The sequence below is a fragment of the Dendrobates tinctorius genome, unplaced genomic scaffold (assembly GCF_039654945.1).
Source record: "Dendrobates tinctorius isolate UK_male_01 unplaced genomic scaffold, ASM3965494v1 ptg000054l, whole genome shotgun sequence".
In the NCBI taxonomy this organism is placed as follows: domain Eukaryota; kingdom Metazoa; phylum Chordata; class Amphibia; order Anura; family Dendrobatidae; genus Dendrobates; species Dendrobates tinctorius.
In genome coordinates, this window is record NW_027361722.1 from 911220 (window position 1) to 927959 (window position 16740).

General features: G+C 51.1%; 1 protein-coding gene across 2 annotated transcripts in view; it reads left to right on the plus strand.

Annotated features, from left to right (window-relative positions):
* Positions 1-6691, plus strand: part of NR1I2 (nuclear receptor subfamily 1 group I member 2) — a 69865-nt gene extending 63174 nt beyond the window's left edge. For both annotated transcript variants that reach the window (XM_073576972.1, XM_073576973.1), the window contains one exon: positions 3673-6691. In XM_073576972.1, coding sequence (XP_073433073.1) covers positions 3673-3817 — 145 coding nt within the window. In that variant the 3' untranslated portion in view covers positions 3818-6691. The remainder of the gene's footprint in view (positions 1-3672) is intronic.
* Positions 6692-16740: the final 10049 nt, after the last annotated feature.

Sequence of the window (16740 nt, forward strand, 5' to 3'; positions counted from 1 at the left end):
CAAAAAGGTCTAGACATGGGACTCTCTACCAGTACCCTTAAAGTACAAGTGTCAGCCTTGGGGGCTCTGTTTAGCTGCAACATTGCTGGTAATTATTGGATAAGCAGATTCATTAAGGCAGCAGGTAGATCCAGGCCAATAATGAAGGATAGGTTTATGCCGTGGGACTTGAACCTAGTCCTCACTGCTATGACAGAGACTCCATTCGAACCTATCTCGTCGGCTTCCCTAAAAATCCTGTCCCTCAAGGTAGCCTTCCTGGTAGCTCTGACATCAGCTCGCAGAATAAGCGATATTCAGGCCTTATCTAGGTGTCCTCCTTATTTACAGTTTAAAGAGGATAGGGTAATACTCAGACCTGATCCAGCGTACTTGCCAAAGGTAGTTTCTAGTTTCCATAGGACGCAGGAGATAGTTCTGCCATCCTTCCTCCCTAATCCAACTAATGAGAAGGAAAGGAAACTACACACCCTGGATGTCAGGAGAGGCCTCATAGAATATCTGTCAGTCACTGATCCCTGGAAGAAAGATAATGCCCTATTTATCTCTCATCAAGGCCCCAGAAAAGGTTGTAGAGCATCAAAAAATACACTAGCCAGATGGATTAGAGAGGCGATTGCAATAGCATACACATCAAAGGGCAGGTCGCCACCCGGGAAGCTGAGGGCGCATTCCACCAGAGCCATGGCAACCTCCTGGGCCGAAAGATCAGAAGTCTCCATCGACCAGATATGTAAGGCGGCTACTTGGTCCTCTCCGAGCACCTTTTATAGTCATTATAGGCTAGACCTAGGTGCTTCCACAGACCTCTCTTTTGGTATAAGGGTGCTGCAGGCTGTAGTCCCTCCCTAAAACTGATATTACTCTCTGTAAATCTCTCAGGTGGTGCTGTCATGGACGACCGAATAAAGTCTTAGTTACTCACCGGTTAACGGTATTTTTCGGAGTCCATGACAGCACCCGTATATTCCCTCCCTTTAGTTTAATTGGGGTGTGCACGTCTATTTCTTGTATATACCCACTGGTGATAAAAGTTATAATTGTAAAGAATACTGTACATAAATCATGCATTAACCTTGGAAGTCCTCTTGTGCTCTGTAATCCAACTGATGCGTGGGAGAGGTGCCACCCTTTTGTATTTGTAGGTTTCCTGTTCCTAAAGGGCGGATCCCCTCTCTCAGGTGGTGCTGTCATGGACTCCGAAAAATACCGTTAACCGGTGAGTAACTAAGACTTTCCCTCCCTGATTAATCCTTCTTTTGATCGGTGGATCTTTTGTTTTGTTCATACAGCCATTTTTTGGTGTTGGTGGATGTTAAGGATGAATAGGGGTATAGATATATGATTTATGTGTGTTCCCTAACCTGGGAGTTTCCTCTCCTGCTCTGTAAACCAACTGATGCGGAGAGAGGAGCCGCCCTTTTAATCTTGAAGGTTTCCTGTCCTTGAAGGGTGGATCCCCTCTTTCGTGTTGCCGTCATGGGTGACTGAAAAAAGGGGATATGCCTCTGTAACGAGATCCAAAGAACCAGAGACTCTTTACAATACCACAGGCAGGAACACTATAGGATAGTAGACAGATCATGGGTCCACCATGAGGGGCACAGATTTGAGATTCACAAAGAAATCCAGCAAATTTAATAATTTTATTTGATCCAATAAAAAGCCATAAAATATGAGTGTCTGAGCAAAGGGGCCGAAGACTTATGACCATGGGATAATTCAGTTTTTCTTTCTTAATTTGCAAAAATTTCTACATTTGTTTTTTTTCAGTCAAGATGGGTGCAGAGTGCACATTAATGAGCAAAAAATGAACATTTTTGAATTTATCAAATGGCTGCAATTTTTCATTCTTATATACACACTCCAAAAGAAAGTATGTAAATGCAGCAATTTTACAGGCAATGCTAATCATAAATATGAAATATAGCTCAAGCAACCAGAGGATAAATGAAAAATCCAGCTAGTTACAGCTTACATCACTAATGCTGCTCAATGAAAGATCCAGCTGGCAAACGTTTGCAGCAGTATTGCTGAACAGTCTGCCAGGTATTCAGCTATTGTGAAGACATGTATCAAGTTTTTACCTGTAAAATGAAACTTCCGCAGGTGTACTCAGGCGTCCCCTCACCCCGACGCGCGTTTCTCCACCAGCTCCCCCCTAGTTATCTTAAGGGGGTCACTGTACTATTAACTACTGATCAGTAGTTTACCCTTTTCCCTTATTGGTCCACCTTACTCTAATTGCGCTGGCCGTCCTCTATATGGCATTTCTGTCTGTCCTTATTTTATGGCTTTTTAATTGGATCAAATAAAATGATTAATTCTGCTGGATCTTTGTGTACGCTCATTTATTTATGTACGGGTTATGTTGCTCTCTTTTTATACCTAACAAGTGTCCTTCAAACCAGCATTCACAGATAAAGCGGAAGAATGGTGATAAGATCAAGTGACATTATTTGATTATGTGGTCTAATTACATAGCTTTTCCTCCTCTGTTTTAAAAGTCAACAAACTAGCTGGCCTGGACAATGTGTATTTAGCATATCAGCAAACATAACTTGTCATAAAGGATAACAGCACAGTATGTTACATCAAATGTCAACTTACAAGTTAATATTACAGGCTTGTACGAATATAAGTCTGTGTTTTCTTGACCAACCAGAAAAAAAACACAAATTCAAAATACTGTCACCATATAGGTAACAGTCTATTCTTCTTGCCTTGCTGAAAATAGACTTCTGGTTAATTAAGATGCAATGCTGTGTCCCCACAGCCTGTACGCACGCTCACCACGCATCCTCCATGGCCTGTATATATGCTTAGCATGCAACCTCCATGGCTAGTATGCATGCTCATCATACAACCTCCATGGCCTGTACGCACGCTCAGCAGGTAACCTTCATGGCCAGTATGCACACCCGACATTCAAGACTCCATTGCAGAACAAAAAACCTGTTTAAGTGTGCTTAAAGTTTACTGAACAACATTTAGATAGTGAAATACTGGGAGAATACAGTCTGGTCAGACCAAAATTGAACTCTTTGGATGCCATAATACACACCATGTTTGGAGGCCAAAAGGCACTGCATATCACCCCAAAAACACCATACCAACAGTGCAATGTGAATGTGGAAACTTCATGGTGTGTGGCTGATTTTCATCATACAGCCCTGGAAAACTTCATAGGATTGAAGGAGAAAAGATATATATCTTTGTACCGTGTTAGCCAGTAGATAGGAGCCACGGAAGCTTCAGAATGTGATGAGTGTGTGTGTGTGTAAGAATGGGACAAAATGCCACCTGAGCAATGCCTGCGACTAGTTTCTCCATACAGGAGACGTCCTGAAATTTCATCATCAACAAAGGCTTTGTACCAAGTAGTAACGACTTTTCAATAACGAGTTCAAACCTTTTCCCTGCGTCATTATTACACACAATTTATGAACATCTCTGGTGATTTCTTTCCTGTGTGGATTGGATGGATTATTACCAACAATGTCTACTTTACAAATGTGTCACACATTACCGCCCCCTCCCCGGTGACTGTACAGGTGTGGCACGCTGTACCTGATCCCGGTGACTGTATAGGAGTGTCACACGGTACCTCGGGGTGGGTGACGTTGCCCCCATTATATTCACCGGCTGTTTGATTTTCATTTTTGGTCTCAGGTTTATTTTCGCCAAGATCATGGAGTGTCTGACGGAGCTGCGATCCATGAATGACGAGCACAGTAAGCAGCTGCTGCACATCTGGGACATCCAGCCGGACTACACCCCTCTAATGCGCGAGCTGTTCAGCCGAATGCCGGAGTGACCCCACTGTGGACACTTTACCTTTACTACCTTAAGGGCGTCCGTCTGACTGGTCGCTGGCGCCATGGACGTCTGAGGTCAGACCCGTTGTCGGTTGCGTTGTTCCCGGTGGGCTTTGCGGCCCCTGACAGACGGACGTTGTGAACAGTTCGTGTTTATCGGATGTGAATTTTCGGAAATTGCGGCGTTTCCACCTTCACTACTGGAGACCGGCAGCGACAATCTCAGGACACCCTGACGTCATGGAGGCGAGAAACCTGTCAAGTCTTCTTCAGCCGTAACCATTACCTCTCGCTTGGCGACGACGCTGTGATGTCTCCGCCTCATCAGGGAATAAGCTAAAGTCACAACCCTTCACCTACCTACGGCCCCCCAGAACTGACAATTCACCAGCACCGGGGTCCGGCATGTGGGCAGAGCCAGGACTGGACTCCAGCAGCCGGGACCGGACTCCTCACTGCAGCACTGGGCTTTTCTGCACTTGGTACTCTGTGATCCCACAACATGGCGGACATCACATGGCTGGCGAGTGGCAGAATGGCGTCTTCTGATCATGGCCTGGTGGGTATATTGGTATTTTCTAGAGATGACGAAGCGGCTGATTGGTTGGAGAACCAAACATGTAATCCTCGGCCACGGGCTTCTTCCACTCCCGACGCCTCCAGGGCTGCATTCATAAGATTCCACTTTACCCTCTAGGAGCTCATTTTCCACTGCAGCCCCGGCTTGGTCACGGTTCAGTCAGGTGTTCTACCCTTGTCACAGCAGAATTCTGAATGCAGCTCTTGATTTGACCAGAGCATTCACGTATGTCATATGGCCAAGGAACAAGATGCACAAGAGAAGCTTTCCTGGAGTAAAGCGGTCCCTGCCCTGCACCCCACAAACTGAGAGGGTCGTCAAGTGCCAAATATTCAGGTCTTTACTATATCTGGCCACAGATTAATGTCTCGTGCCTTAGTAATGGAGAGCAGGGGCCACAGGAAGGGCCCCTAAGTATCGAATCCAGCCTAAAATCCATCTGGAGCCGAAAACAGAAACTACTAGAGTAGCTGAACTCTGCTGGAGCTTCAGAGGTCCCTGAGATTCTCAGATGTCCTACCTCTTTCCAGTGCTCCCAGTGCAGGAGCACCCTCCTTCTGGCGACTGCACCCCGCTACTCCACCCTCGTCCCGGCCTCTGCATCCCGCTCCACCAGTGCAGGAGCGCCCTCACCCCGGCGTCTGTACCCCATCATTTCACCAGTGCAGGAGCGCCCTCACCCTGATATCTGCACCCCATCATTTCACTAGCGAAGGAGCGCCCTCACCCCGGCGTCTGTACCCCATCATTTCACCAGTGCAGGAGCGCCCTCACCCTGATATCTGCACCCCATCATTTCACTAGCGCAGGAGCGCCCTCACCCCGGCGTCTGTACCCCATCATTTCACCAGTGCAGGAGCGCCCTCAACCCGGCGTCTGTACCCCATCATTTCACTAGTGCAGGAGCGCCCTCACCCCGGCGTCTGTACCCCATCATTTCACCAGTGCAGGAGCGCCCTCAACCCGGCGTCTGTACCCCATCATTTCACTAGTGCAGGAGCGCCCTCACCCCGGCGTCTGTACCCCATCGTCTCACTAGCGCAGGAGCGACCTCACACTGATATCTGCACCCCATCATTTCACTAGTGTAGAAGCGTCCTCACCCCAGCGTCTGCACCCGTTTTCAATAGCGCAGGAATGCCCTCATCCCGACGTCTGTAGTTCTTGTAGCGCTTCTGCACCCCTCTCCACCAGTGCGAGAGCTCCCTCATTCTGGGGTCTGCACCCCTCGTTTTGCTATTGCAGAAGCGCCCTCATCTTTTCCTGTGCACTCTTCTCCACCGGTGCAGGAGCAGCCTCATTCCAGCATCTGCCTCCTTCATTTCACTAATACAGGAACTTATTCTGCACCCCCCATTCCAGTGTCTGTGCCCTCATTTCACCATTGCAGGAACACCCCATCCCGGCATATGCACCTCACTTCACCAGTGCCTGCACCCTCGCCGCCTCCGAGCGGGAGCACATTCACCTTGACATCTGCCCCCACACTTCACTACAGGATCTCCCTCACCCGGCATCTGTCATCCCTTGTGCCGGTGCCTCCCGCATCCTGGCATATTCCCTCCTCGCTTCACCATTCTGGCGTTTCCTCCACATCTTCATCTGCCTCCCTGATTTAACCAGTCCAATAGTGCCCTCGTCCCGGTGTATGCCCCTGGCACCTCACCAATATGGGAGCCCCCTCATCCAGTGACCTTATCCTGGTGTCTGCACCTCTCACTTTACCAGTACGGGAACCCTCTCAGCCCGGCGTCTGCACCCCATCATTTCACTAGCGCAGAAGCGCCCTCACCCCGACGTCTGTACCCCATCGCTTTACTTGCGCAGGAGCGCCCTCACCCCGACGTCTGCACCCCATCATTTCACTAGCGCAGAAGCGCCCTCACTCCGACATCTGTACCCCATCGCTTTACTTGCGCAGGAGCGTCCAAAATCCACCCAATGTGCTGAGCTTCTGTTTCCGATAATCCTAAAGCGGTGGCCGTCAGCGGTGGACGCCGCCAGTCCTCTCGTTTGGGGTACAGATTGCGGCACCTCGCGCCTCCATCCTGCCGTAGCATCATCCCGGCTCGGACCATTGCGGATTCTCCACCAGGAGACAACTCTCAGGAATCAAACCACCAATGACCGCTATGGACCCCCGGACCACCCGACACCTTTATTAGTTGTGTTCTTGTCGGTGGTGATGTATAACGGGACAGGACTGTAATACTTTATATTATGTGACCGGTGATCATCAAACACATGTAAAGGGAATAACACAGGGTTCTCCGTAATAAAGCGAGGCGCTCCCTTGTGCTGTGCTGGGTGTCGCTCATTTCACAAGCCACCACGGGTCACTGTCCCCCCAAAGGCACGATAGTGGTCTGCTGAAATACTCTGTGCTGTTGGGGACACGGCTCCGTTCACTGTCCCGGCTATATTCAGTCCTGTTTCCTTGCAGCAGAACCTGAAATGGCATCTTGGGTTACAAAGCTTGGAATGAGTTAAACCACTTCAGGACTGGTCAGCAGCAGCTGGTGCACACTGGTGAGAATGAGGGTACCTAGGTGCCAGGGGGGCTTGGTTTGGAAGGTCGCAGTGGAGGACACAGTGCTGGTGGAGACTCCTACTGATTTTTTTTATATTTCCAGGATGCAAGGGGGCACAAGTCCCCAATATGAAGGGATTAGGCTGTGTTACCTGACGCAACACTGCCCCGTCCCCCCGCGATCACACCCCAGAGTAACACCTTAAATCACCGTCCACATCAATATCCGCAGATGTCACAGGAGGGGTCCTATTGATCTATACAAGAATTGTACAAATAAGTGAGTTTTTGTATTTTTTGACACTACGCATAGTATAATAGATAACTAGGAAAATGTTATTACACTGTACAGAACAACACCTGTAAAAATCTGTATGTAGGGAGCTCCCTCTAGTGGTGGCTGTATAAATCTGTATGTAGTGAGCTCCCCCTAGTGGTGACTGTATAAATCTGTATGTAGTGAGCTCTCCCTAGTGGTGACTGTATAAATCTGTATGTAGTGAGCTCTCCCTAGTGGTGACTGTATAAATCTGTATGGAGTGAGCTCTCCCTAGTGGTGACTGTATAAATCTGTATGTAGTGAGCTCTCCCTAGTGGTGACTGTATAAATCTGTATGTAGTGAGCTCTCCCTAGTGGTGACTGTATAAATCTGTATGGAGTGAGCTCTCCCTAGTGGTGACTGTATAAATCTGTATGGAGTGAGCTCTCCCTAGTGGTGACTGTATAAATCTGTATGGAGTGAGCTCTCCCTAGTGGTGACTGTATAAATCTGTATGGAGTGAGCTCTCCCTAGTGGTGACTGTATAAATCTGTATGTAGTAAGATTCATCCAGTGGTGACTATATAAATCTGTATGTAGTGAGCTCTCCCTAGTGGTGACTGTATAAATCTGTATGTAGTGAGCTCCCCCTAGTGGTGGCTGTATAAATCTGTATGTAGTGAGCTCCCCCTAGTGGTGGCTGTATAAATCTGTATGTAGTGAACTCCCTCTAGTGGTGGATGTATAAATCTGTATGTAGTGCGCTCCCACTAGTGGTGGATGTATAAATCTGTATGTAGTGATCTCCCCCTAGTGGTGTCTTTATAAATCTGTATGTAGTGAGCTCCCCCTAGTGGTGTCTTTATAAATCTGTATGTAGTGAGCTCCCCCTAGTGGTGGCTGTATAAATTTGTATGTAGTGAGCTCCCCCTAGTGGTGGCTGTATAAATTTGTATGTAGTGAGCTCCCCCTAGTGGTAGCTGTATAAATTTGTATGTAGTGAGCTCCCCCTAGTGGTGGCTGCATAAATCTGTATGTAGTGAGCTCTATTATTATAAAAATACAAAACTTACAGTCAATTAAAAGCAAAGTCCGAGTCCAGCATAACTGCCCCCAGCCAAAACAACCCCCCCAAAAGCAAACAGAAATCAAACTCTATCTTCTTCTTTCTCAGAGAAGCTTCCTCCTTCATCTTCCTTTCTTATGCTGTTTTGTGTCCTTTACTCATCTTTTCACTCTTTTGACTTTTTGATTCCTCCAGATCTCCTCCTCCTCCCCAGGTTACCTCACCCAAGGAGAAACGAAACATTCTATTATTACACGCGCACATACACACTTCACTCCAAACCTGACAAAGAAAACTCTGGTCCATCACCCAAAAAGAAACATAAAAGCCACCTGGCTCAAAACACATCTCTCTAAACCACACATTTTTTTTTTCCTTTTTATATATTTTTTTTTTTTTGTTTTTTTTTTTACACAGCAAATACAACTATAACAAACCTACCACCAACCCCCCCACCATAAACAAAAAACCCCCCACACAATACAAAAATAAGCTCACGGAGGAACTCATGACCTCCTGCTTACAAGACACAGGATCATCACCCTACAATACAATGCTACATCACTCTCTATATTACAGCACTTACCCGGAGCCAGGATTGGTGCCTGTAAGCCCTATATCAGTATTTCACTTCTGCAAAACAGAAATCTGATAGTGAAAAGCCGCCAGCCCGCCACCAGGAAACCGGAGATGACCAGCTTCTATCCTAACAATCCTTACTCTACCAGCCGTCCCTACCTGTCTAGACATCTGCCTCTATTTATCTACCTACCTTTCCCTGTCTCTCCCTGCCTGCCCCTACTGCCCTACCTAACTCACCACGTGCCTGCCTAACTGTCCCACGGCTGTCCCTGTCCTGCCGCTATCTACCTGTCCCTACTGAAGACATCTACCTGTCCCTACCACTTACCTGCTTATCTAAGCCCTAGGGTACATTAAATGAGAACCCTCTCCAGAGCAGAGAGGCCCTCGCTGCACCCAGCCTGTCATACTCCAGAGAGCGCACCTTCACCAGGGCACCCAGAATGCTCCTAACAACCTCGTCCCGGATGAGGATTTTCTGCTGAGTTGACACTAAGCACCGTGCATTCCACGTGTAAAACCTGACGACTAAACTGACTAGAAATAAAGTGCCCCGATCTCGGCCACCCAGGGATCTGAATGCCCCATACGCCCACTCCGCATAGGAAAGGTGTGCCAGCCGAGGCCAGCCAATGGAAGCACCCACCCTGTTGTAGACCCCTGTATTAAAAGGACACTGAAGGAGGAAGTGCTCCATGCTTTCCAGTGTGTCGCAACACTCCTCACGGGGACAACCCCGATCTTCGGAGTTCCTACACTTCAGGTTGTCCCTTACATACAGTTTCCCATGGAAGCAGCGCCAAGTCCCAAAACTTCAAGGGGACCCATGTAGAATTCAATAGCCTCAGCCTGCCCTCCAGATCCCGACATGGGCAATCTTTGAGCACCAGAGGCTTCTGGAAATGGGTCAACAGGACCCTCCTGTCAAGGAATTTCCTCAACATGGTCCTTATCTCCCACATTCCCAGACCCCACCGGTGGATTACCTTCAGAACCGGGGTAGCGTAAGCTGGTAGATGTCCATGCGGTGTGCGTAGGTCCTTCACTTGCCCTCCTGTGTCCCATTCCTGGAAGAAGGGCAGAAGCCTTCCCCTGCAGGAGAATACCCATGGAGGAGCCCTCTCTGACCAGAGGTTGGCGATGTTAGTCTTGACAAAAGTGTTTACTAGAAACACCACTGGATTGACCATACCCAACCCTCCTAGTCTCCTTGTGCGATGTGACCTCTCGCTTGACTAGGTTCAGCCTGTTTCCCCATAACATCTGGAAAAACAGGCTGTAGACCCGTGTCTAGAGCGGCTCTGGCAACATGCAAACACTGCCTAGGTATATTAACAAGGGAAGCAAAAAAACCCTTAACCAGGCTAACCCTTTCCCTCAGGGTCAAAGACCAACCCTTCCATTGGTCCACCTTCTGGGCGGTGATCTTAAGTCTGCCCTCCCAATTTTGCTGGGGGTAGTCCCCTGGGCCAAATTCGATGCCTAGAATTTCTGCCGATGCCTGGGGCACTGGAAGGGTGTCCGTGAGACCAAAACTAGGGTCTCCCCCCTCCCAGCCAGAGACTCTCACACTTTTCCTGATTAATTCTGGTCCCAGAAGCCTTCGAGTAGCGACCAACCTCAGACATGACCCACTCCGCCTCCTCACCCGAGGACACGAAAAGAGACGTCATCGGCATACGCTACCACCCTCAGAGTGGCTTCTGGGGCCGCCTGGTCCATCCTGACTCCTGCCAATGGCCCGCGCTCAATCCTCCTTAAAAGGGGATCTATCGCAAACACGTATAACAGCGGGCTCAACGGACAGCCCTGGCGGACCCCAGACCCAACCTCAAAAGGGCGGCCAGACCAACCATTCACGAGTGGGAAGGTCTCTGCCCCTGCATACAAGATCTTTAGCCAATTCACAAACCCCCCCCCCCCCAGGCAGACCGTATCTCAGAAGGACGGAGCAGAGGTACTCATGATTCACCCGATCAAAAGCCTTCGTCTGGTCTAAAGACAGCAAATACCCCTTCCAGTGACCCACGCTACCCTGCTCCACTGCCTCTCGAACACCGAGCACAGCACTAAAAGTGCTGCGGCCTGGAACAGGGCAAAGCTGGGTCTCCGAAAGGAGCCGGGGTGCAAACTTCACCAGCCGTTTGAACAGCACTTTTGCCAGAACCTTCCGGTCCGTATTGACAAGCGCTATGGGACGCCAATTCTCAATACGGGACGAATCCTTACCCTTTGACAGGATAATCAGGGCCGACTGCCTCATTGACCGGGAAAGAGTGCCCGAGGAGACACACTCGTTAAACACCTCAGTCAAGAGGGGGACCAAGGAGTCCCTGAAGGTCTTATAAAACTCGGATGTTAAGCCATCCGGCCCTGGCAATTTCTTAGGCCGAAGCCTATCAATGGCCAGTCGCACTTCCTCTTCCCTGATTGCCTCTGTCAAAACGTGAAGCGAGGGGACATCCCCTGGCTCAGGGATGGCTTCGGCCAGGAAAGCCGACATCACGTTCCGATCCAGATCCCTCTTCCCCAAGAGGTGTGAGTAGAAAGATCTGATCACCTCCAGGATCCCTGATTTGGATCTGTTCCGGGACCCGTACTGTCAACCAAACCTGTCACCACCTTACAACTCACTGACATCTTTCAGTTTCTCTAGGGGTCGGGCGAGCGGTACCTCCCGAAATCCCTCTCAAAAACCAAAGATGTGTGCCTATCGTACTGACACCTCTTGAGTAAAGACTTTCCTCTGGAGATTTCCTCATGGTCACCCCCAGTCGAGACGAGCTGTTCGAGTTTCCTCCTCAGTTCCTGATACAGGCGGTACTTGCCCAGGCTCCTGAGGCTCGAGAGCTGGCGGAAGAAACTCGCAACCCGTTCCTTGAACATCTCCCACCACTCTGACTTATCGCTACAGAGATCCAAAAGCGGTACCTGGCTCTGAAGAAAGTCCTCAAAGGATTGTCTTATCTCTGGTTCTTCCAAGAGGGACGAATTCAGCTTCCATAGTCCTTTTCCCATCCGAGGGGTTTCTGAAACATTCAGAGAAAAAGAAATCACAGTGATCGGAGAACTCCACCTCAACAATGGACACTGCTGAAGAGATGGCTTCCTCCTTCAAAAAAAACCTGTCTATCCTAGACCTGCAGCTACCTCTATGAAAGGTGAAACCACTGTGACCTGGGGTGTGCCGGATGTGGACATCCACCAGGCGAGCGCCACTAGCTATGCTATTAAGAGTATTACAATCATAAGCCAGCCGGTCAATGGAGCCTCCCCTATCACGAAGCCTTGTGACAGGATTGAGTCACCTCCAAAGACCACCTGCCGGCTCGAAAAAAGATAGGGCTTGATCTTCAGGAAGAGACATTTACGGTCCCACTTTGACTGTGGACCATAGATGTTAATGAGCCGAAGCTCCTGTTCCCTCATGAAAATGTCTAAAGCTGGAGTCACACATAGCGACTCACCAGCGATCCCGACAACGATATTAACGTGTCAGGATCGCTGGTGAGTCGCTATGTGATCGCTGGTGAGCTGTCACACAGACAGCTTCACCTTCGATCAGCACAGCGACGCCGAGCGCGCGGCGTCACTGTGTTCGTTAGTTACCAGCGCTCTGACGCAGGGAGCTGGTAACTAACGTACACATCGGGTATCCAAGGGACGTCCCTTGGATACCCGATGTGTACGTTAGTTACCAGCAGATCGCTGGTCTCCCGCCTGTCACACGCAGCGATGCGTGCTGGCCAGCGGGAGATCAGAGACTAAAGAAATGTCCAGCGGTTTCCTACAGCGATCAGGGATACCGGCAGGGGGGCCGCTCGCTGTCACACACAGTGATCTCGCTGGTGAGATCGCTGTTGTCACAAAACTTGTGACTCAGCAGCGATCTCGCTAGCGAGATCGCTATGTGTGACGGGGCCCTAAGACCAGGCACCTCCCTATTTCTACCTCGATAACTCTGGCATTCAGCCGATGCAGTCTTAAAAAGGACTGCCGCCCCGCTACACGGCTCGGCTGCAAGAGACCAGTACGAGGACCCGCACCTCCACTCGCTCTCCGCCTTGCGTATGGCCCCCATATCCGTAAGTTTGGTCTCCTGCAAAAACAAAATGTCAGCCTCAAATCGGGTGAGAAAACCAAAGGTCGCATCAGACTTTATACTAGCGACATTAATGGTCGCCAGAGTCAACGGGGTGGGTGTCGCCATCATGAGTGATCGAGTTAGATGGCCTTTTTCTCCCCCCCCCCCCCACCCATTTTCCTAGCCAGCTCATCTCCGGACGATGAAGCCCCCCCTCTTTTCAGAGAGACAGAGGTATCCATCCCTCCCACCTCTTTATCTCCGGACCCAGGGTTGGCCCCACCTCCTGAGGAAGACACACCCTCTGGAGAAGGGACTCCGCCCCCTTCCAAAGACCCTCCCGATGTTAGCTCCGGAACCTCACCCCCGACTCCCGTCTCAGCAGGGTCGTCAAGGGCTTGGAACTGGTTAGAGAGGGGAGTCAGTGGGACCTTCCTTAGGCACCTTGGTCAGGGAGGGAGAAGATTTTCCATCTCCCCTCTTTTTCTTTTTTTTTTACTTTTGGCACTCTTGGTACCCTTGTCACCCCTTTCTTTTGGCTGTTCCCCTCCATCCTCATCAAAACTTTCATATTGGGAGGCATCTGAGAGATCAGCCACCTCCTCATTCTCCATCCGTCTGATCTCATTCACCGCTTCCTCCCCCGGGGCCTCAGTGACATGGGCTGTCACCTCGGAGGAGGGGGCAGCCATCACCCCAGTTTCCCGAGGCTCCTCCTGACGCCTTGCCTGCCTCCGCTGGTAAGAGGGGCCCCTAGCCCTGCCATTCCTCATCAGCCCCTCAGCTCCTACCCCGCTGCCACCTCCAACCTCTGCAGAGGTTGCACCGCCAAGAACTTCCTCGCGGCTGCCCTCCGCCCGGCTATGACATTAGAGAAGGAACGAGGGCAGCGGCTGAATGGGTGGCCTAGATCACCACACAGGTGACATCGCATGACGCCACAAGATGTGGCGAGGTGACCCACCTCGCCACACAAGCCTCATTTCTGCACCTTGCAGCCCGCGCTGAAGTGGCGAGAATCACCGCACCTGTGGCAGACCTTCGGCTGCCCCTGGTAGAAGACCAGAATACGATCCCTTCCCAGGAAAGCCGAGGAAGGGATGAGGGTGACAGTGCCCCCTGAACGCTTCAACTTCATCATGAAGGTCCAGCCTCCTGACCATGTGCCAAATTCATCCCGGTTCTTCTTAGGGACATCCACAACCTCGCCGTACCGGCTCAACCAGGTCATTATGTCGATGCCAGAAAGAGACTCATTACATGTTAAAACGGTCACTTTCTTCGGCGAGAAACTGCCTCCACGGCAAACCCTCGCCAGCCGGGCTCCTCCTATACAGCTCATAATTCAACCAAAAGAGCTCCAAGCCTCCGGCCAAACAAAGCTGATATCAAAGGTGGAGGTCCCAAAGGGATGTATCAGAGCAAAGATGTCAATAGCCCTGAAGCCCATCTTCCTGAGGAGCTTCACCACATTTGTCCTGGATGGACATGCCTCATCACCTCTCCAGGGAAGACGAACCACATTTCTCCTGGAGACCCCCTGCCCGGCTGTCGGGAGGGACCACACGGTACCCCCACCCTTTTCTCTTGGAAGACAGGTAAACCAAACTTATCTAGCCAGTAGGACAACTCCACCTCTCTTCCCTCTACATTGATTGTCCGCTTCTCTTTTTTGAGGGCCTCCAGGAAACGGCGTTGAAAAGCATCATTCCCTGGGTCTGGAGATGAGGAAGACCCCCGCAGAATCCCACCTGCAGCAGCTGCATAGCTAATGGTGCCTGCAGGTGAGGGGTGCGATGGACCAGCCCCTAAATTCCCTGAACCCTCAACCTCACAGTCAACCATCTCCACCTCACTGACCTCAGCCTCACCATTTTCACTAGCAGAATTCGCACCAACCATACCTCCAGCAGAATCCGCCCCTCCAGCACCTGACCCTTCACCATTGTCACAGACACTATTCACACCACTTCCATTCTTATTACATTTGTGTTTTTTACACTGCTTTCTGCTGGGGGGGTTGCTATTTGCAGTGCAGCTGCCCCTTTAAGAATGATACTGCAGGGTTTAATTACCACACCCTGCTTTCCAGCAGTGCATGTGCTGGCAGCTGCAGACTGTTGCTCCAGCCTCTCCTGCAGACCATCTCCACGCTCCTGTGTGCACTTCATCACCGAGTCCCCCGCAGATACAGGTGACACACATGCAGTGGCGCAACAGTCCGGGCCGGCATTACCGCAGCCATTACAGCTACATCCGAGATAACCGGTGCCGGGGTCCCTGGCTTTGACCCATTATCGGATCTACATGTGGGGGGCCCCGACACCACTGCACACGCCGCTAGCCCACCGCGAACACTGCGGGGAGCGGCGACCACCGGCAAGGTACCCACAGTCTCCCCCTCCCGAGCGTCAGCGGGTGGAGCAGGCGCCAGGCTGTCCCCCGTTTTCACCGAGGATCGGGCCTGGACACCTCCACAGGTGTTACTTCCGCCCGCCACAGGGCCACACTCCAGACCATGCAGACTGTCCGGCTCGGCAGCCGCATGCCCACTCTCACCCCCTCTGCTACCGCCAGCAGAGACGGCGACCTGCACCACGTGACTTGTACTCTCCCCGCTCCCTCGCACCGGACCCACTGCAGGTCCCGGGCCGGGGTGGGTAGCGGGCTCCACACAGCGGGACCGGGGGGTCCCAGGAAGGGGGACAAGCACCAACCTCTCCTCCGATGTTTTCCTTTTTTCCGTTTCTTTTTCCCCCTCCTGGTTGCCTCGTCCCCGCAGACCTCATCCCAAACTTCAGGTGGGCATAATTTACTGGGGACTCTAGCTGACAGATCTGCTGCAGGACGAGGCAACCCTCACTACTGCTGGTATCGCTGCTGCTATCATCCGCATCACCCCCATCATCCTCTGAAATACTATTGTCTGATGGGAGTGGGACCTGCACTGGATCTATCCCACTGTGTGTGGCCTGGAGATCACTTACCAAGACCCCAGGTGGGTACGGTGCCTCCTCCATCTCCACATGGTCCACCTCCTCCACCTGGGTCGGACACCGAGACCCCTTTGCAGCAGCCATGTTGTGGAATCAGTCCTCATTCGCCAATTTTTCCCGGAAAGGCCCGCTGTTGTCCAATATGGCCGATCTCCGGGCTTCCATGCCTTCAATACAGATCCCCAGGCTGGATATCCTGGCTGTTAGGGCCGACTTCTCTGTGCGGGAGGCTCTGTCTGCAGCCTGCCTTGCCTCCTTCATCTCCTCAGGGTCTTCCCAGCCTCCTCACACTCGCAGAGGTACGCATGGATGTTGGAGCCATAGCTGGTAACCAGCTCCCGTGCGGCCCTAGTACCCCAATCCTTCTGCACCGCCGCCGCCGCTGCACCTCTGCGAGTACTCCGCTCACCTCCGGGAGGTGACACCGCAGCGGCCCTCGCCTCAGCCTTAGGGGCTTTGCAGTCCTCCTGGGCTCCTCCATGTTTAGGGCCTTGCCGGATCTGGTGACCCTCTTTGCCGGTAGCAATGAGCTCCCACCCCTCACTGGCTTAGACCAATAGGTGAGAGATGGGGACACAGCTCTTACACTACACCCCTCTCTTTCCTGAGTCAGAGAGGGGGGGATTCATGGGTGTAAAAAAATAAGCTGGTGACTCTCCTGGAGCAAGCAGAGCAGCACACCTTCCTCCACAGACTACAGGCTCCTAGTGGTGTCTGTATAAATCTGTATGTAGTGAGCTCCCTCTAGTGATGGCTGTATAAATCTGTATGTAGTGAGCTCCCCCTAGTGGTGGCTGTATAAATCTGTATGCAGTGAGGTTCAC